Source organism: Meles meles, chromosome 2 (assembly GCF_922984935.1).
Source record: "Meles meles chromosome 2, mMelMel3.1 paternal haplotype, whole genome shotgun sequence".
Lineage (NCBI taxonomy): Eukaryota > Metazoa > Chordata > Mammalia > Carnivora > Mustelidae > Meles > Meles meles.
The window spans coordinates 97,846,131-97,867,346 of record NC_060067.1 but is presented as its reverse complement, the minus strand read 5'-3'; the positions used below and the strand labels follow the sequence as shown (position 1 = coordinate 97,867,346).

The window sequence follows — 21,216 nt, the reverse complement described above, 5'->3', positions numbered from 1 at the left end:
TTGCAGAAGAGCAGACTTGGGCAGAAGAGGCATGAAAGGACTGTAAAGTAGGATTAGACAATATGATTAGTGAGAACGGCAAAGCACAAAGCAGGGAATGAAAGTCTTGAGAAAAGCACTCTTTGTTTGCATAGTTTTTTTTTTACCTACTAGTAGGTAATTCATGTTTACCTGCTCTACCTTAGAGTAAATGCTACTGTTTGTGATTGAAGCTATTCTTTAAATTGTGCCCCTTCTCTTTCCATTTCTTTGGTAGAAGCCCAAAAGGGCATTACCGTTAGTTTTAAAGTATTAAAAAAAAGTATGAGTGAAAAGTTTGGAGACAAACTATGCCCACCAAATAGAAGACTCTGTGATGTTCATTGTAAGAACCCTTGATGTTTTGTAAACTTGTGGACCCTTAAACTTGGTCACATGGCCTCCCCTAGCCGGCATTGAATAAGGCTACAAATCCAAATCCAGCGATTTTATCATATCCCCAGTTCCTTCAACTGGAGGTCACGGTGAACCCCCATACCTTGCTCTTCTCTCCGCATTTGCATAGAACTATATCTCATTTGTATTTCCATCTTTTTTTCGATGAATACTGTATTGGTGTATAAGTAATATATTTCGGTTGAAAGTCACTTCTGATTTCCTTCTTTATATTTCACTTTATCCATTCCTTCTCTGTGCTGAAGTATCTGTTCTGTTGCAGCCGCTCCTCTCCATGTCTTGATCGTGACAACAGCAGGTGAACTTCTGCATAATTCCTTCTCTGACCATGTGGCCTCCCCCTCTGCCCCTTTCACCATCTCCTTCTGCATATACCCTATCTCAGGATGCTTTAGTGTGAAGATACCTAGCCAGAGAAAGAGGCAGATTTATATTCTCCAAAGCGTGGCCATTGCTGAATTCCCTTTCTCTATGGTGGAAAGAAAGTGGGTACTTTTTTTTATCTCTTTGGAAATCAGGCGGGGTTGCACCAAAATTAATGTAGACCTACTGTGAAAGCCTGTTTGGGCCATGGGTCTCCGTGTCTCCATTTCTTTTTGTGAGAAAAAGTGCTCCATAGAGCTGAAGAATGTCATTTCCAGAAATTATGCAAATTGGGTGAGCTATTTTAAAGTTCTATTAAAGGTTATGATTTTAAGTGTCACTTAGCAGGGTTTGTTTGTTTGTTTGTTTGTTTGTTTAAACTATATTCTAGGTGACCCAAAGGCTGAAAGTTTATTAATAGTCCCTTTCCTTGCTACTACAGCTTTAAGTGAAACCTTTTGATATTTTGGAAATTGTGTTATAGGGTGATGCTAGTCAGTGTTCTAAAAATACCTATTCTTTATATTTCAGTAAGGTTATTTTTAAAGGCTCTTATCAGACTGCTGATGCTAGTATTTTTATTATACCGTCATGTACCATGATGCTACAGATCATCTACAGATAACACAATTTTTATTTTCCACTTTTGGAAATTTTGTATCCTTCCTTTTACTTTTTCTGAAACACACACTAAATATTATGTCTCTGTACATGAACACAGTGGATGATAAATAATTGGTGATTTTAACAAACTAGAGCCAATTTTTTTCAAAGTGATTTTCCATCTGTTTTTCAGTCTAAGGAATTCAGAGGATGAGGAAGGAATTAAGGGAATTACAGAGGAGAAAGAGCTCATGATGTTTTCTCACATAAACCAGAAACCAGATTTAATTTAAGGTCCTCTTGCTATGTGTATGTGGATCACTGAAGCACCCTGAAGACTTTTTTTTCCCCCTATTTTCACCCAATAACTAACTCTGAATGCTGTAATCTCCTCCCTGTCCCCACCCCATGGTCCTGGACGAATTAAAAGTAAGCCTAAGGGTTAGTAACTTTCGGGGTGGAGGACGTCGTCCTCAAAAAACCAGAATCATTGTTTTCTGCTGCCTCCTCTGAAAGCATGTACCTGTTTAGCTAATCAAATTGTGTATTTGCAGGCAAATCATCTGCATAATAATGGTGGACTGCTTTTGCTTTTTATTCTTTTTAAATTGTGATAACACTGTATTCTCACAATTTAGAAAAACATCAGTAAGAATTTCTATTTTGCATGATTGCTGAATTTCCTTTGGAGAGTAAGATACGCAATTAAAGCTGAGTATATTCTGTGATAAATTTTGTCTGTAAAGTCTTCAGTCAGTGTTGAGCGCAATGTGTGTACATATTTTCTCCAAAACTGTTCGTTGACTGTTTCAACCGTACAGCAAAAATAATAATATTTTTCTTGGAGTAAAAGCAGTTTATTTTCCAAATAAAAATTCTTACAGAGCATCTGACAGTCATGAAACATTTCAGTAGGTTTCCTCACTTCAGTTAACAGGAAATGGCACGTAGAATTTTAACACCAGATCACCATAGAGTTTATTTGGCCAAAGTCTCTCATTTTGTGGATGAGAAAATTAGAACTGGAAGACAGGAAGTGACTTGCTTGATGTTACAGCAACGATTCAAGACCGAGATCGATTTAATGATAGCTGGCATCCAGGAGAGAGCATGGTACTTGCCGGATTTTGTGGTCGGTGATAATAGTACCTTTATAGCTTACTTAAATAGTGAAGTTCATAAACTAGTAAAAATCCCACTGTCACATTAAACTGCTTTAGCAAAGTTCCCAGTTCATTTTAGATATGCGATAAAAGTTAGTTTCTTTCCTTTTTAGGTATTGTATCGCACTGTAATTTTTAAGACATTTGAAACATAAAATCATCTGGGTGGAGGGCAAGGAAAGTGATAGGAACAAGCATTTATTGAATTATTATGGAATTCTGAATGCTTTACCCATGCATGGTTGAATCCTCACTGCACCCTTAGTGGTAATATTATGATTCTCCTTCATCAACAGACGAGGCTTCATTCTTCAAGCTCACAGAGAGCAAAGCTGAGCATTAGTCCCTACATACATCGTTTCCTCTGGACGTATTTAATTACATGTTTTTACTTTAATTCCGTTTATCTCCAAATGTTTGCAGCTTTATCTTGTCCCCTTTATGATCTCCTGAAGAGATGAGAAAATCATATTTATTTAATCATCTCTAGTATGTGAGCTGATTCATCTCATGACTCATAGCTTCCAGCCCTGTACTTTTTCCTGTGGTACAAAAAAGTAAATGGTCTCTTACAGTCTGTTTTTTACATCACAGAATAACCTTACTAATTCCACCACCTATCCAAATTGTGAAACCTTCTGATATTCTGGTATTTTTAATAAAAGTGTTCAAATGATTACCCAGTTGTATATTATAGACTATTGGGATTAACTCGCATGTTTTATCTAAGACTTTCCATTAGAACTTGAATTATTATTTCTCTTATTCCCTCTTATTTGAAACAAATCATTCTTTTAGTGTACAATTCTGCATATTCAGCTTTTTTGTTAGTTGTTATTCTTTAATTACATTATTTGAGTCTGATTTCTATGGAGTATTTTCTTGCTGAACTTATAAACATTTCTATTCATTTTGACAACTAATTTTCAGTTCTTTCTTCTAACCTTTCTGCTTCTTGACCTCTTTCTCTTTTGCTTTCCTCTCAAACCCCCAGCCTCTGACTCTCTCTCACTGTCTCTTCCTCCTCTCCCTTCCACTCCCTCTACTCTCCCTTCTTCTCTGGCTAAGGACAATTCTCTTACTAGAACTTGTCACTTTTGTTAGTCTGTTAGTTCCTTTAGTTAGTTGAGAAAGACACAAAGGCTTGTTTTCTTTGGAAATGTGATTTTTCTTTTCTCTGAATTATGCAGATTGGCACCTTTCTCTTCCCAAATTGCTGTGATTGGGTGCAGTATTTAAGTATTACTTTCCAGATCTAGAGGATGCTGAGACCCTTACAGTTAAATACATCTACTTGCAGATTTCAGTCTTTAAATTCTTTTATTTTGATTTTCCAACCTTTTTTCTTTCTTCATGAAATTTTCACTCCTAATGGAATTGTTTCCTCTGTTGTATTTGAACTCTTGATTTTTGGTTGCTCCCATTTTCTACCAATCATCTGTCGGGAAATAAACATATTGAGTCTCTCTTTTTTTCTTTTTTTCATATCGGGTCTCTTATTTGGGAGCAGGAGAAGACCTGTAGAAGAAGAATATTTAACATTGAGTATAGTCCTTCCCAATGATTCTGCTGTTTTTTGAGCTGAAATATCAGAGTGTAGTAATTTGAATGAGTTCTCACTGGATTGGCTGTCTAGAGACCAAACAATTAAATTACCTTCAGTTTTGCTGCCTTTTCTCTTTATTAGAGATAAATATATACAACTTCTTACAACTTGCTCTTTTCATTCTTCCATTCATTCACTTATTCAACAATTATTTATTGACTGCATACTATGTGCTCCATGTACATTGTGCTAGGTGCTGGGGGAACATCGGAAGAACAAGGTCATGGCCAGTATGGTTCTTACAATGGCTCCTGTATGTGGTCATAATTCACTTATTGACCAGGAAGCAAAGTAATTCTGAGTAAGCAAAACCATCTTGTGAAACCTGGGTCTTAGACTGTGAGCTACGTGGCAGGAACCATTATGTTTTCACTTTCGGTATCCTCAGTTCCATGCAGGGCACCCACCAATAGGAGGGTAACAAACATTGTATGCTTCTCCAACATGTAAAGGGAAATTATGGAGTAAATGAGAACAAAAGAGGATTTCAAAAGGAGCAGTCAGTGACACAAAATCAGAGAAAGGAATCAAACATGTAGTTGTTGAAACAGTGTTACAGCTAAGAACATAGCTACTGTCACTCACTTTTTTTTAGAAGATGCAACCCTGGAAGTCATTCTCCATGTTTTTCTAGTTGGGGACATCATATAGGCCATAAGTCATCACTGGAATAAATATAATGGAAACGCAATAGCATTTAACATAAGTGTGAAAGCTTCCTAAATGCCTTCAAAAGGTAGAAAGACTGGTAAAATTGAGTAGATGTATTATAATAATTTCTTAGGAGTTTGATTTCCTGTTTTGTTCATCAGTGGTGATAATAGTCAAAAGATGAAAAAACAATTAGGTAAAGTCGGAAATACTGAAATGCATCTCGAGCAGCACTGATCAAAACTTAGTGTCTTTGCCCCTAGTTTTTATAAAAATTGACATTAATAGCCTAGCCCATTCAAAACAAATAAAATGGAGAAGAAACTTTTTTATTCATCTAGAAGTGCTATCAGTTTTTTCCCATCCTTTTGAGCAACACTACTTTTAAAAAACTAATAGAATTTTTTTAAAGAATTCATACTTAGAGACTAGTAATAAGAAAAACAACCAACCTTTTTCCATTGTGTTTTAATAAAGACCAGAAACATCCACTCTTGAGTACCAAACCATTGATTATACTCCCCAGTTTTTGCCCTATGCTAAAAACTTAGAAGGCTGGTGTGAATGGTAGTTCTAGGCTGGCTCCTGCATGCGGGAAGGATGGTGACGGCTCTTCTCGTGGTCTCATTCTGCATGACGGGCTTCAGGAAGGCACTCCGGCTCCTCTGCATCCATTTTTATTACTGGCCACAGGATTTCTGTTTAACAGCATGCTTCATGAGTTCTGTGTAGTGCAATGAAGAAGATGCTAACATATTTTTCATCACTTGTCTAAAAATAACATCATGTATTGTGTTTCTCTCCGATAACTTACTTGGATAAAATATCTTCCAAATGTTTTAAATGTTGTCATGGATGCAATGTCTAGACGTGGTGAATCTGATGTAGTTCTTGGGCTGGTTAAGCTCAAGTAAATCCGTAATACACCTGTATGTTGCTTTTCTCTTTGTTTGGCGTATAAAATCTTGCAAATGTGATAATAATTGGGAGAGACCATAATGTAATCTGTATAAGGGTATATACACTGTTTGTTTGTGTCTTTGTGTATATGTGTACAACACTTGGATTGCCTGGTTTAATTTTCACTCCTTGAGGAAGTGAGCACCTCCAAGACTTTAATGAGTGTTAGGACTATCAGAGTGACAAGAAGTCAAACTAAACTCTATCAGGATCCATGAAGACCATCACACAGGAAATAACATGAAAGTTTAAAACTAATCCTTTCTCTTGGTACACTTAAAACAAGAAGTCACTTGGATTATGGTTCTTTTATGCATGAACAATTAACTTAGTAAAATAACAAAATAATAGTGCTAGAAGCCTTTATATTTTTAAATTTTTAGCTGTGATTTTCCACATTGAGATTTATTATAATTTGGGGAAAATCATGAGGCACAGATCTCTCCCATCAGCATGAGCCCAGGGTTTCTCACTTCAAAACACAGAGAGGAGGGTGTTTATAATTTCACTTCCTGCCCACCCCATCTTTGCTTCAGTCAGACCAGGATGGCAGAGAGCTTCCTATTCCTACTTAAGAACTGAAAAAGTACATGTCAACCAGTGCCGATTCTAAAACATTTAATTTTTGCTTTTCCTTCTCCTTGAGAATGCAGTAAGTTAAAAGCCTGCATCCTGGGTGAGATGATGTTGGAGCAGGATGTGTGAACATGAACTTGGTCTTGAGAGAAGGCCTATGAATCTTTTTTTAAGTCCTAGAATTATATTAAAATGGGTTGGGCAAGATAGAATTTTGAAAAGTCAGGTTGGATTCGTTTAGAAAAACTGCAATTTGGTCTCTCCTCTCTACTCTATCCTTACATTATTTCAGCATGTGGATTTTTCAGGACACTCCTAGACAGCAGCAGAGGTCTTTGCGTTTATAATGAAAGAAGACTCATTAGTGTTCATTATATAATTTTATTCCACTTCCTAAGTCAGTTGGACAGATCTTTAATTCCCAGTTTGTATTTAATATCACCATTGTCAACAAAAACTAGCGGGACTCTTTAGGTACAGTTCAAAAGAATGCAAAGGCTAAAACAACGACACAACAGAAATAAAAGCATTGGCATAAAGTGAAGGAACTCTTAAGGCCGAATAGTGTGCCACCATGCAAATAAATGAAAAAGAACAAAGAATTAGGAAAAAAAATTAACTTGACAAATCTCAACTGTCTGCTTCCAGCATTTCAAAACACAGCTCATCTTCTATTTTGATTTTTAGTTTCCTGGTTAGTTTTATGGTGGATGCCCGAGGTGGTGCTATGCGAGGATGCAGACACAACGGGCTCCGTATCATTATTCCACCTCGGAAATGTACTGCCCCAACTCGAGTCACCTGCCGTCTGGTCAAACGCCATAGACTGGCAACAATGCCGCCAATGGTGGAAGGAGAAGGCCTGGCCAGTCGCCTGATCGAAGTTGGACCTTCCGGTGCTCAGTTCCTTGGGTAAGGGTTTCTGCTAAACCTCCCACTTAGTCACCGATGAGCTTGTGTCCTCTACATGAGATCACTAGGATGGAATGAAACAAGGTACGTCGATAACATCATAAAAGAAGATTGGCCCCTGCAAAATTATTTAAAAAATGGGAAGTAGCACCTCAGTGCTTGACTCCAATCACATGCCTCTTATTTTAAGGCATTAAAGAGTTCAACATTCAGGTGAACTATGATTCCCTCTCTTTGGATGGGACAATAGCTGCTAGGCTCCCTATGTGAACAATCATGTTTTAACTGATGGTAGGTATTTGTTGTTGTTGTTGTTCTTAATTCTGAGACTCACATGGTAAAGTCCTAAAGGAAAAGTACTACTCTATTCCAAACATACATTTAAAGTCCTGTGTAGTTACAAAACAGAATGATTATCTTTGGAAAGCAGCATTGTCTTTATAAGATATCCAAAAATTTACTCCGTCTGATGTCATTTCTGCTATCAAAATTGCTATCTTGAGTCTTAAAATTATACCAACAATCTCCGTAGTTGTAGTTTTCATTAAGACAACAAAATCAAGACCAACTTCTGCCAGGCTCATTTTAGCAATTTTGAGCAGGGATTGGCATTTCTTCCTTCCGTTTGTACCACTGCTATTATATATGAAGTGGTGTCCCAGTGTGCCAAGAAATGACTGGCTACTGCTGAAAACTGACAAAAGGATCAAGTTTTGGAGGGGGACAAGTTTCAAAATATTTTGAAACAAATCAATTGTATTTAAGTCTTGTCATATCAAGTCTTTGTGCTCAAAAATGGGGAGAAAATCCTACTAATCATGAACTCTTTGCCAGTGTCGTTTGGGGGAGAGGATTTGCTTTAGAACTTGGGGAAACATTCTAAAGCCTTGTAATTTGGAGCAAATGATTAACAGGTTGCTGCAAATTATGTTCACACCTGAAAAGGAGTGTCTGTATTCCCCAATTATAGAAGCCACCTCCCATGTCCTCCTAAATGACCAGAGACTTAGAAGGAGCCTGTGAAGTTCTGGGTTGCATCGGAAATGCCAGTATGGTTGGAGTAATTGCCCAACAATCCCTTTCATCTTCTGTAACAGGCCCTTTCCTCTCCCTTATGCCCACGTAGTTTTAGGCTTTTTACTAAACTTCACATCTGTTGAGGAATATCCATGAAAACATCTGCCCTCTCTACAGAGTCAGAGTTTTTATTATATTCCCAACAGCTTTGTCTTTCCTGTGGAGCACATTTTTTGTTTATTTTTTTTGGCTCGTGCCCTGGCAGTGAATGTAACTAGGGACAGATCCAATCACCTAAGTGTCTCCTTCCACGCGCCTCCATTGTACACTCTGGGTCTCAGTTCCTTGCTCTTTGTGACCAATGGAGGGGGCAGAACCAAACGCAGTGTGAAACCAAACTTCACCCTGTTGATCAGCCGGTGACGCCGGGGTTCTGTGGAAAACAATACCTGAAGCTTACTTATGTTCTTTCTTTCACTGCTGCTTTGGATGTACTCAGTAAACTTCACCTGCCAACGGCTCCTCCCCCACTTAATGAGGGAGAAAGTTTGGTCAGCCGCATCCTTCAGCTGGGGCCTCCTGGAACCAAATTCCTTGGGTAGGAGTGACTTAAAACAAATTGATGGCTGCTGGCCCCCATTCTTCTCCTCCTTCTGCAATATGATTTCTCTTTTTGTCATTGTGCCCATGACATGTCCCCCCCTATGATTTAAATTCTGTATAACCTATCTTTAGTGGACCATTTCTGACCCTTGTGGTATGTGACTTTTTATTTTTGAGTGATGTTTTTTATATCTTTTCCCTTAAAGTGCTGTGACCTTCATTTTCGTTTAAAGCATGAGATCTGCCTAGTTGTACTCTGTGCTAGTTATGATGTTGTTATAATAAATTCAAAGTCTGTATCAAAGCAACCTGGACTGAAAAATCAAAAGCCTCTATAAATTTTGAAAGTGAATGTGACCTAAAAAAACTTCAGGGCTGTGCATGTTCTGGATCCTGAGTCTAATAGGCATGGGACACAACTGGGCTGTCTGCTGAGGTGCTCAGTTAGGGCCACACTGTGTACACATGCCTATTGTTCCCTTGAATGAAAAAAAAAAATAAGCAAAAAACCATGAGTGCATGTCTCTTTAGTTCCTGAGTAGTTAACTTTCCTGACATCTTTTCGTTTACAACACATCAAATTATGCACCATTTGAGCCATTTTCCTTCTCAAACCATTTTGTCATCTGCACCTTGTAGAAAATGTTTTAGGAGATTGGCACACATCATGGATATGCATGCACATTTCTTTTGGTTAAATGTGTTATACTTACATTGATCAAAGGAGAAGTTCCAGAATGCCACATGCACTCACAGGGAAACATTATTTGGCTTAAGGTAGCAGCATGTCCCTAAGGATTGGTGCCCCCGAGGTGGAGTGCTACTGTGTGACCATCTCCTAGCCAGTGGGCTCTGGAGGACAGCCTGCTATGCCCCGTGCCGAGAAAGAGAACAATTCCAGGTCACTTTGCAACAGACAGAGTCAAGGTGCTTGTCTTGCTGTTGGTCAGCTTTTGTCCACACTGAATGTTCTGCCTTGCTATGTCAGGCCTGTGATCGTGGAGATCCCCCATTTTGCTGCCCTTCGAGGAAAGGAGCGGGAACTGGTGGTCCTGCGCAGTGAGAACGGGGACAGCTGGAAAGAGCATTACTGTGAATACACTGAAGATGAGTTGAATGAAATCCTTAATGGCATGGATGAAGGTACTTCGTATTAAGGGTTTTAAAAGAATTCTAAAGAGGAAGAATTAAAATGACCTGTTTCTTTCTGATGACCTAGGGTGGTGTGTATGTGTGTGGGGCGGGGAGGGGAAGCGGGCTTGGGTATGTGTGGTCTTTGTGTTATTTTAGTGCATTAGAGGATAATATGATTTCCTTTTAAAACTTTTTATTAAGGAGATACGAAAATTAAGTTCACTCAAACTTCTACATGTACTTCAAGCAAGGCATCAGCCAGGGTAGAATTTCATATACACACCTACACATAGAGTTAAGAATTTTTTTTTCCCCCATTGGGACTTTGATCTCTGTAAATCCCAAATCCAGCTTGGGCCATCTAGCCACAGGTTGAAATATCTCAGTGTGACTGAAGGGAATTGGCTCATTGTCTGGCCTCCTTAGGTTGCGCAAAAATGAAGTTCCAGTCGTAATACCAGGAGATGGGTTTCACTTTGTTTTTTTAAAAAAGATTTATTTATTTATTTGAGAGAGAGAGAGAACGAACGAGTAGTGAGCAGAGGCAGAGGAAGAAGCAGACTCCCTATGTGGGGGGCAGGGAACCCCCTATGTGGAGTCGATCCCAGGACTGTAGGATCATGACTTGAGCTGAAGGCACATGCTTCACCGACTGAGCCACCCAGGCACCCCATGGTTCCACTTTAAGTAACTACACAAATAGGGCAAGTTCTGTGCCTAAGCACCAAAAGCAGTACAGAACTGGATACAAAGAGGTCTGGCAATTTGTCAAGTTGACCAGGCTTGTAGACTACAGCCAGAAGCTTCAGGCGTGGCTTGCGAATAGTAAGTGTAGCTGAACAGCAGCCGCTTTAGTATTTCTTTCTGCATCCTGCTGAGGTGGAATAAGAACGGAGGCCAGGTTTACCCCACCCAAGAGGTTGATGGAAAATTATGCCCTCTAGATGCATAGGTCAGTCCTTTACAAGGAGGATTAAAAGATCAGACTTCTTCCTGATAAAGCTGTTCCATGCAATTTTTAGCTGCTTCTGTTTCTTGGAGCCATTTCCTTTGTCTGCATTTAGTTTAGGATACTTTCTTCCGAGATACACCTGTCATTAACACTGCCACAAGCACTGGCATCTTGTCCTTCACTGAGTACTCATGTAACTCTCCTTAGGTGCATAAAACCTGTTTTAAAACAAAGAATCAGATTTTTATATTTTTATGTTCCCTGTGCTTGGAAGTGCGTTCTTCTGTATGTATATGCTAGTGTTTGCCGGTCCATCGGTTTTCAGTTATGCATGATCAGATCCTGGGACTTTTGACTTTTGCTCTCTAGTTATATTCAGTTGTCAAGAAAAATATAGTTGCTGTTCCTGCCTGTAGAATGGATTGCAAATCTTTTCCAAAAGTAAACAATTCTCCGTGATCCCTGAAAATTCAGTGATCCCCTTAGTGCAAATTTTCTGCCTTTTAAGCCAGTCTGATTTTCGTATTGCCCTAGATATCTACACTAATGCAATTTACAAAGAGCCCATTATCCTATCTTCCTGATAGTAGATAATATTTTTGGTAAGTTAATGGTTTCAGAGGGATACTCAAACCCTGAATAAATAATCACTGATTTTTTTTTTTAAAACATCTGACTCTTTCAGAGACAACCATGTCACTAGAATAAACACACAAACACAAACCTTACCCTTAAAGGACAGATTTTATCCCTGTACTCTTGCCCTGAGAACTGAAGGGGACGTATTTCTTCTTAAAACCGCAATAACTGGTTTTTGAGCTAACTTTGAAATTTGCGAAGAAAAGGAATCCAGAAGCCATTTCCTCTCCCTCACGTGAAGCAAGAATAGGACAGATCGTTTCCATTCCAGGTTTGCCCTCAAAACCCTTCATTTACGAGGGTGCCGGTCCCTGCACTACTGCTTCTGGAACTGGATGCTTTTCTTTTCACAGTGCCCTGGAAAGACCTAGTTTCCACAGACAAATAAAACGTGCAGACTAAATTCTGATAGGTCTTGAAAGACTGGAGGGGTTTTTTTGTGGTTTGTTTTTTGTGTTTGTTTTTTGTTTTGTTTTCTGGTGTTAAGATAGATAGTCTTGCTTTTTAAAAATTTTCTTATTTAAAAAAAAAAAAAAAGTGTTTTGCGTCTGTGCTTGTTTACTATTAACTGTGCCCCGGAGTTTGCTAGAATGGTTTTGGAAGGACATCTTTGCTGTATGAAGATGGGTCATTTCTTGTCTCAGTGCTGGATAGCCCAGAAGACCTAGAAAAGAAGCGAATCTGCCGCATCATCACCCGTGACTTCCCACAGTACTTTGCGGTGGTATCGCGCATCAAACAGGACAGCAACCTGATTGGCCCGGAGGGAGGCGTGCTGAGCAGCACCGTGGTGCCGCAGGTGCAGGCCGTCTTCCCAGAGGGGGCGCTGACCAAGAGGATCCGTGTGGGCTTACAGGTATGCCTGTGTTGAATACGAGTTAACCTAACATGGATTTTTACTCTAGTGATTCAAAGTCAGCTTTTCAGGTGGGATATATATGGTTAATGTGTCAAATGATCCACAGGTGAGCAACAGCTTCCCTTCGAGATGGGAGGTCTCCTAAAGTGTTATATGAGGGCTTAGTACTAAACTTACAGTTGCTGTATTTGAAGTCCCCAGACTGATTTCTGAGCTAAGAAGTGATGCATTGAGTAAGAAATTCGACATAGATATCGACATATTGATATACTGTGCTATTTTCTTTCTTTTGAAAAGGCTCAACCTATGCACAGTGAGCTGGTTAAGAAGATTCTAGGCAACAAAGCTACCTTCAGCCCTATAGTCACTTTGGAACCTAGAAGAAGAAAATTTCACAAGCCAATTACCATGACCATTCCTGTCCCTAAAGCTTCAAGTGATGTCATGTTGAATGGTTTTGGGGGAGATGCACCAACCTTAAGGTTACTATGCAGCATAACAGGTGAGTCACATAAGACTCTGCTAGCAGAAACTTCTGAAAGAAGAAGCAGATTGTTGTAAATATTAAATTACCTTTGTCATTAGATACTGTGAGGTTAAATGCATTAATTCAGGAAAAGCATTCTAATTTACTAGGCAAGTGAAAGGTGAAAGAAAATGAACTAATATTTATCAGATATAGCTTGTATGCCAAACTATTAGACATTTTATATGCATTGGCATTTTAGTCTTTACAGTGGCTCTATGAGGAAGTGTTAACCCTATGCATTGAAAAGGAAACCAAGGCTGAGAGAAGTTCTGTAACTTGCCTGGTATCATACCATAAATATTCAGCAGAGTTGGAATTCAAACCCAAATTTATGTACCTCAAGGCCTAAGGTTTACACCTTCATGTAAGACTTCATCTTATATTTTCCATGTAAGACTTCATCTTTTATGAAAAATAAATAGCATCTTGAATAATTATACTCAGAAGTTCAGACATTTGTCTAGGAATAGGTTTGTCTTTATCATTGATCTGTTGAACTAACTTAGGGAAAACAAAGGTTTTTAATAACTAACTGAATTTTGGTATTTTCAGTTAGAAATTGCAGTAGCTTTTGGACAACTACCACACTGTAGAAAGACATTCCTAGAACACTGGTTTTTTTCTGCTCAATATTATCACCATAAATGCTGAGAGGAAAAAATCCACACAAATAACCTGTGTCAGGACTACATCATTGGACTGATAATTTCTGACTATTTAACAATAACTACATTGTGTTCAGTAAATATACTATTGTCAATAGGAATAGTCACCATCCCTGGCTGTTTAGGTATTGTTAGCATTCTTTTTTTTTTTTTTTTTTTTCATTTCTCCTCCATATGGAAAGGAATGTTCACCCTTATTTTGCTCTCTAATTCTCCCTTCTTACTAGTGTTTTTTTTTTTCTTTCTGTACTTAAGATAGCAAACCATTGACACCTTATCCCGTAAGTTTAATGATATGACAAGGTTTTAAAATGCACAGACTACAATGAGTATAAAGGGAAATCTTATGCTTCATTCTCACTTTCCCAATTACCCATTTGTGGTTGTTATCAGTATTCCTGGGTGTCATTCCCATACCTTTTGTTCCATGCATATACGATTAACCTTTCTATAATGTGCAACATAATGGCATGGAAGCAGAAGAAAGAAGACTGAAAAATGTCTGTGACACACCTGCCCTTGTAAGTGATCAAATGAAGATACCACCTGGGCCTAGACACCATTGAATCTAGTTATTCCAGCCATAGATCCTCAGATGGGGTTGTACGAAACATGTCCTTAAATTTATTTGTTAATTAAAAAAACATGTTAACCACAGTGCTCGGATTTTTGTGTTTTGCTCTGTTATATGGTTCTGCTAAGAATTCCTATTTTAGAGGCCTGTTAGAATAAGTTTCCATGAACTTTCTCTGATAACACATTTCCTTCTTTAAGGAATTTTAGTGTTGCAGTTTATTCTCATCGCGAACATACGTTCCTCCTACAGTGCCTTAAGACTATTTTATCCTTATCTATGCTAAGGTAATTTCCCAGTCGAATGAAAGTCCATATCAGCCTCCATGGTGATCTTTCTGTGCACAGAGGCCATCCTTCAGCACTCATTCATTTGTTCCCTCACCTTGCAGTATTACTGAGCTCTTAATATTTTCCAAGAATTTTTTTTTTTTGCCAACCTTGAACTGCAAATTGAGAAGAAATTTTATTTCTTAAAAATAATTCCAGAAAATACGAAGTTCAGGAACAAAAGATTATTTGGATCTTTGGTTGTTTTAACAAAGTATTCAACTTCTTGGTTGATAGACGTTGCTTTAAAATCATCAGTTGTTACAATTTAAAATGATCTTCAAAGCCTAGCAATGACAATAAAAGCTTCGAAATATCAGTCAGATCTTAACAATAGAGAACAAACTGCGGGTTGCTGGAGGGGAGGTGGGATTGGGGGATGGGCTAGATAGGTGATGGGCATTAAGAAGGGCACTTGTGATGAGCACTGGGTGTTGTATGTAAGTGATGAATCACTAAATTCTACATTTGAAGCTAATACTACACTATGTGTTAACTATCTAGAATTTAAATAAAAACTTGAAACATTAAAAAAAAAAGGAAGTCAGAGAGTCGAACACTTAGTAGGTAATCTGAGACAGTTATTCAAAGAACCTCCCTTAAATTAAGTTCCTTTAAAGGTAGTATTTCCTGTTTGTTTTCAGTGTGTCATTTTTTAGCATGTGGTTTTTAGACATGTTGTTCCCGATATGTCATTCTGAGGGGTGGATGGGATGACATGGGTGAACACAGCCAGAACCACAAAGACTTTATTTTACAATTCAAAGTCTGGAGTTTTGCCTGATTGTTTTAAACGATCATATTATTTCAGGTGGAACCACTCCTGCACAATGGGAAGATATTACAGGAACTACGCCCTTAACATTTGTCAATGAATGTGTTTCCTTTACAACCAATGTGTCTGCCAGGTATGGTTATGCAGCCCAGAAAAGCCTGATATGTCTTTTGTTTTGTTTCTTATGTTCTTTGGAACTGACTCTTTTTGGTCTGCTTTTTAACATTGTCTGCATTTACTTTCATATTTTAAACTGGACCCTCCAGCAAATGTGATGAGACAATAAAGGACAACCAGTCAGATTAAAATCTAAGAAAAAGAAAGGATTGTGACCCTGACTCTGGTTTTAGCAGCCACCACCGATTTTTCCAGTCCCAAAGGTCTTAGGAAAGATAAATTTCCTGCTGTCAAAAAATAGCCTGAACTACTTTTTCCAACAGAATGGTAAAAACACAAAGCCCACCATGGCTTGCTCGAATGGTTTAAAGCTTTCAGTGACTTTTACGCATCCAAACACATGCACATATTACCCATGTATTACCCAATTACATATCACACATCTTTTAAAAGCTGAAGCTACCTAGTTTTATGTCATGTACACACTAATTCAGTTGATAACTATCGGTTCCCATTTGCATTGGGATTAATGGATAGCTAAGCATTTTTCCATTTAATTTGATTACTGCAACAACTGTGTGACTTAAAAGAACAGGAGATATTGTGGCCATCCTGCAGATGAGAGAATTAAAGTTGAGAGTAGTTAAAACTTAAATTTCTATTCAAGGATATAAGAAACAATGGAAATTCATGAACAACTCAGTAACAGCACGTGGCATACCTGGGTGTGGTGGCACGTTTTTGTCGTTTCAGCCGCTCAGGCTCAGCTACTGAGTCTTGGGCTCCGTGTGCCAGGGCGATCTGCCACTCAGGCTTCTACACTCTAATGCAAGACAGTGGCAAGTTTTGAATGACCGGTACCCCAGAGGTACTAAAGAATTCAGCAGAGGGTATTTGCATTGGAATAGAGAGGATGCTTAGAAGAAGTGACTCATGAGACATGTAGGAACCTTATGGGCAGAATGAAAGTGGAAGAGAGAGTAACATGAGCCAAGATGCCAAGATAGAATGCAGAAAGAAAGGGGAGAGCAACAGTGATCCATTTATTCTGTAGTTCAGAAATAATGCAGGATTGTGCATTGTTTATGGGAGGCCTCGTGGGATAGACCAAGAAGTCAGTATTGTGAGGGTACTTCATGCCAATGAATTATACACTTAAAATGATTAAAATGGTGAACTTTGTATATATTTGTATCAAAAGTCAATAAAAAAAGAGAGATGGATCAAGAACTTGAAGAAAAGAGAATTGGTAAAACGGTAAGGAAATCTCAGGAATGTTGAAAGATTATGGGAAAGGAGTGAAGAGAGGGAGGGTGATCATTGGTGGGGAAAAGTTTCAGAGCCAAGAGGGTGTGAACCAACCTTTGAAAGTGTGTATACATACCAAATTGAAAAGATGTCCACTGTGGCCTCTGCTTTCTCAGTGAAGTTACCTTTTATAGGGTCTCAGGTGAGGCAAGAGCTCAAGGAATGTCCTAAAGGTTTAGCAAAGTTACTAAACTGAATAAAATAATATCTGAGGAAAAAGTTGCCAGGCAAGTCACAGACTTAGCTGAGGCTAGAACTCATAAATTGGTCACAAAACTGATGATTTCTTCTAGGGATTATGTTCAGCAATGTTTAGAAGTTCCGGAGCAAAAGCAATTTTTAAAAAATGGGATTATTTCACCTTGGTGACTGGAGAGGTTGTTGGAAAAGAATGAAGAAAAGCTGGGTAGATTTTACTGGAAAGTTTTTCAGGAAATGAAATAAAGAATAGGAGAGGGAATCAAGGAAAAATAGAAACTCTCAATACTGTGAGATCCTTGTCATGTCTGACACTGAGCTTACATGCTAGAAGTTTCTAAAGCTCCGAGGTAAAGTTCAGAAGACTCAATACTCAGAAGATCCTCCAAGGAAGAAAATTATAAATACAGCATTTGTTCGTTGATCTTAAACACCTAATCTTTCTCTTTTCCCCACACTCCCTTCTTTCTTCCCATCTATCCTTCTACCTTTCCTTCTTTCACTTTGTCTTTCCTTTAGTTTCTCTCCTCTCCCTCTCTCCCTTCTTTTTCCGAGAAACATTTAATGACTATTTTGATCATAATGAGGGGACTGTTGTTTTCTTATTCAATTGGTGTACTTTAAATTTCAGATAACTGACCTTATTCCATTTTGTAGGTTCTGGCTGATAGATTGTCGACAAATCCAGGAATCGGTTACCTTCGCATCACAAGTGTATAGGGAAATTATCTGTGTACCGTATATGGCCAAATTTGTTGTGTTTGCCAAATCACATGACCCCATTGAAGCCAGGTTAAGATGTTTCTGCATGACTGATGATAAAGTGGATAAGACCCTAGAACAACAAGAAAACTTTGCTGAGGTGGCCAGAAGCAGGGATGTAGAGGTACTGTATTTATAAAAATAATTTATGTTAACCTGTTGTTTATGCCCTTACTAATAGATTATATTTAAAATAGTATTTAATAAATAGAGCCATAAGAAAAAAAAGACCAGTCCACACTTTGATCAGTTAGTAGGTCAAGGTCCAAAATCTGCCATTTTTCAGTTGGATATAGGGATATATAGTGTATGTGAGGAGGTAAGGGATTCTCATAAAGTTATCTTGGAACAAATTACAAGTTACTGGTAAAGTATGTAAGTTACTATAATAGTTTAGGTATCTTTATCTTTCCTTGTTGCTTTTATTATTTTTAATACTTGAAAAAACAGTCAGGAAGCATATCCTTTGTATAAATGTGAATGTATCAAATCCAGGGCTTTCTATATTACTTATTTGTATTTCAGAATTTTCTTTCTGTGGGCCTTTGGATATTGAGGTCAAGTAACCTAACTCATTACAGTATCAAAAACTACCCAATCAGAAATTTAAATTTAGGACTCAAAGAGATACCAGTTTTGGGGGGTGGGGTGGGTAACATGAAAAGTTAGAAATGTTAGAAATGAAAACATTAACATTAAATGCCACCATGTGTTTGAAGATTCCCGTACCAGTAAGAAGAGAGAGTATTAGCACGTGCTTTGTCGCAGATAAGACAAAATGCCAGTCAGTAATTTAAAGATTATGTATGTATATTTTAAGAATTTTGATGTACCAAGTAGTGCCACCACTTTTTAATGTAAATAACAAGTAATAATTATAGCTCTTATGTCCTGTGTTATTTTTGTCTATTCTTACCAGGTGCTAGAAGGAAAACCCATCTATGTGGATTGTTTTGGCAATCTGGTGCCATTAACCAAGAGTGGCCAACATCATATCTTCAGTTTTTTTGCCTTCAAAGAAAACCGACTTCCTCTCTTTGTCAAGGTAGTATATACATGTCCTTTTCTAATACATTTTACTTAAGATCAAATGAGGATTTAATTTCCTTTAGAAGGAGATAATATTTGCTTTTCAGTCATTGAAGTAATTTTTTAAAACCATATCTGTGAAATTTTAAAGTCCTATAGGGCCAACCATTTTTATTTTTGAAGTTCAAATTCAACCTTAATTTTTACTTATAGATAGTGTTCAAGGCTGAGAATTAAGACAAATAGCCAATTCATGGATTAGAAAAACTGGCTACATTTTTTCCAAATTTTACAGAAAGTCTCTTTCCTTTTTTGCTATCATCTCTTTTAAGTATTTATTCTTAAATTTTAAAAACGTATGAATTTCTTGTGGAGACCAAGAGAGTTCTGAGTGACAATACTTTGTAATAAAAGCTCTGAAGGAACCCAGGATCTTACTTGATCTAGTAAAGACTATCCCAGATAGAACTGTGAACTGGATATATTTTCACAAATTCATCCAACAAACATTTATGGAGACGATTCAGTACACCGTGAATTTGTTTTCTCTGTTTAAGAATTAATCCAAGTTAGGAGTTTGGCAGCGATATATACATATTTCATTCTAGAGTCCAGTTATAAAAAGGGACAAAAATATGTGATGGCAAAATGCAAAGCGAGTAATAACACTGTGCTCTATTTCTCCAGCTCTTCATTTTTTTCCCTTGCTTCACTGTTTATTTCACTGATCTAGAAGTCCTAATGCTCAACTCTCACAAGATGGAGACTGGTTTCCAACAGTTTTTTACTGCAATGACTTCAGACTACAAATTCCCAGTTTGTTAGCAATGACTCATTTTAATCCCTTATGATTTTCCAAGGATATGTCAGTAAATCTCTTTAAAATTGTTAGTCTATGAAGCTTTCCCAAGGTCTCTATTGAGTCCTTTGTTGTGCCATTTCTGGTTTGAATGTTTTACATGATTAAAGATAGGTTCTTAGAAATCACTGCACTAAACTATAACTGCTGAGGGGTAATGGATCCATTTAACTCAAATGGCTGTATAATTAAGCTAATACTTGATATTGTTGAGGTGCAAAAGTCATTCTATAAACAACCAAATACAGAAATGAGCAAAGGACTTAGACATTTCTTCAATGAAGGCAAACAGATGACCAATAAGCATATGAAAAGATGCTCAACAGATTAAGGAAATTCAGATTCAAATCACAAATGAGATACTTTGTACCCATTTGGATGGCAGTTGTTAAAAAATAAATATATAAATGAAATAAAATGAAATGGCAAATACATGTTAACAAGGATGTGGAGAAATTGGGACCCTGATCCTTGCTGGTAGGAATACAAAATGATGCAGCCACTGTGGAAAACAGTATGATGATTCCTCAAAAATTTAAACCTAGGTTAGAATATGATCCAGCAGTTCCACTTCTAGGTAGATACCCAAAGGAACTGAAAGCAGGGACTCAAACAGTTACTTGGCATCCCAGTGTTCATAAGAGCATTATTCACAGTAGCCAAAAGGTGGAAACATTGTAAATATCCATTGACAGGTGAATGGTTAAAATATGGTCTATAGGTACAATGGACTATTATTGAGCCTTAACAAAGAAAGATATTTTGATACATGCTGTAACAGGGATGAGCCTTGAGGATATATGCTAAGTGAAATTAACAGACACAAAAGACAAATACTCTGTTTCCACTTATATGGTGCCTAGAGAGGTCAAAGGCCTAGAGTCAGAAAATTGAGGGTGGTTGCCAGGGTTGAGGGAAGGGAGGAATGGAAAGTTCTTGTTTAATGGAAACAGAGTTTCAGTTTGTGAAGATGAAGAAGTTCCGAAGATGAATGGTGTTGATGGTTGTACAACTGTGTGAATGTACTTATTGCTATTGCACTGTGCATGTAAAAATGGTAGAAATGATCAGTTTTATGTTACATCTATTTTAACACAATTCTTTTAAAGAATGAAATTCTGATATATGTTGCAACAGGTTAAAGCTTGAAAATCTTATGCTAAGTAAAATAACCCAGACTCAGAAGGAAGAAACATTGTATAACTCTATCCATTCAGGGTACCTGGAAGAGGCAGATTTAGAGACAGAAAGAAGAATAGAGGTGACTCAGGGTGGCAGAAGAGAAGTATGGAGAGCTATCATTTAATGGGTACAGAGTTTGTGTTTGAGATGAGGACAAATTCTGCATAGTAGAGATTTGATGATTGCACAAGTTTGTAAATGTGCTTAATGCCCCTAAATTGAACACTTAAAAATGCTAAGTGTAAAAATGGAAATGATAAATTTTATGGTCTATATCTTTTACCACAATTTTTTAAAAGCTGAATGATTCTTTAAAAAATCATTCTAAATGAATATAGAAATAGAGAAAGGAACACCTCTAAATCTTTGGCATTATCAAATGAATTTATTTTTTCCTCATTCTTTTGAGTATCATC

General features: G+C 37.6%; 1 protein-coding gene across 50 annotated transcripts in view; it reads left to right on the top strand.

Annotated features, from left to right (window-relative positions):
- ANK2 (ankyrin 2) overlaps nucleotides 1-21,216 on the top strand; it is a 337,670-nt gene that overhangs the window by 282,048 nt on the left and 34,406 nt on the right. For 16 of the 50 annotated variants that reach the window (XM_045997625.1, XM_045997637.1, XM_045997649.1 and 13 more), the window contains 8 exons: nucleotides 7,045-7,269; nucleotides 8,786-8,884; nucleotides 9,878-10,032; nucleotides 12,259-12,470; nucleotides 12,771-12,975; nucleotides 15,382-15,478; nucleotides 17,626-17,854; nucleotides 18,650-18,775. In XM_045997625.1, the coding sequence (XP_045853581.1) occupies nucleotides 7,045-7,269; nucleotides 8,786-8,884; nucleotides 9,878-10,032; nucleotides 12,259-12,470; nucleotides 12,771-12,975; nucleotides 15,382-15,478; nucleotides 17,626-17,854; nucleotides 18,650-18,775 (1,348 nt within the window). Of the gene's footprint in view, nucleotides 1-697; nucleotides 734-7,044; nucleotides 7,270-8,785; nucleotides 8,885-9,877; nucleotides 10,033-12,258; nucleotides 12,471-12,770; nucleotides 12,976-15,381; nucleotides 15,479-17,625; nucleotides 17,855-18,649; nucleotides 18,776-21,216 lie in introns of all 50 variants that reach the window. The other 34 variants (XM_045997636.1, XM_045997641.1, XM_045997614.1 and 31 more) reach the window with 3 other exon arrangements.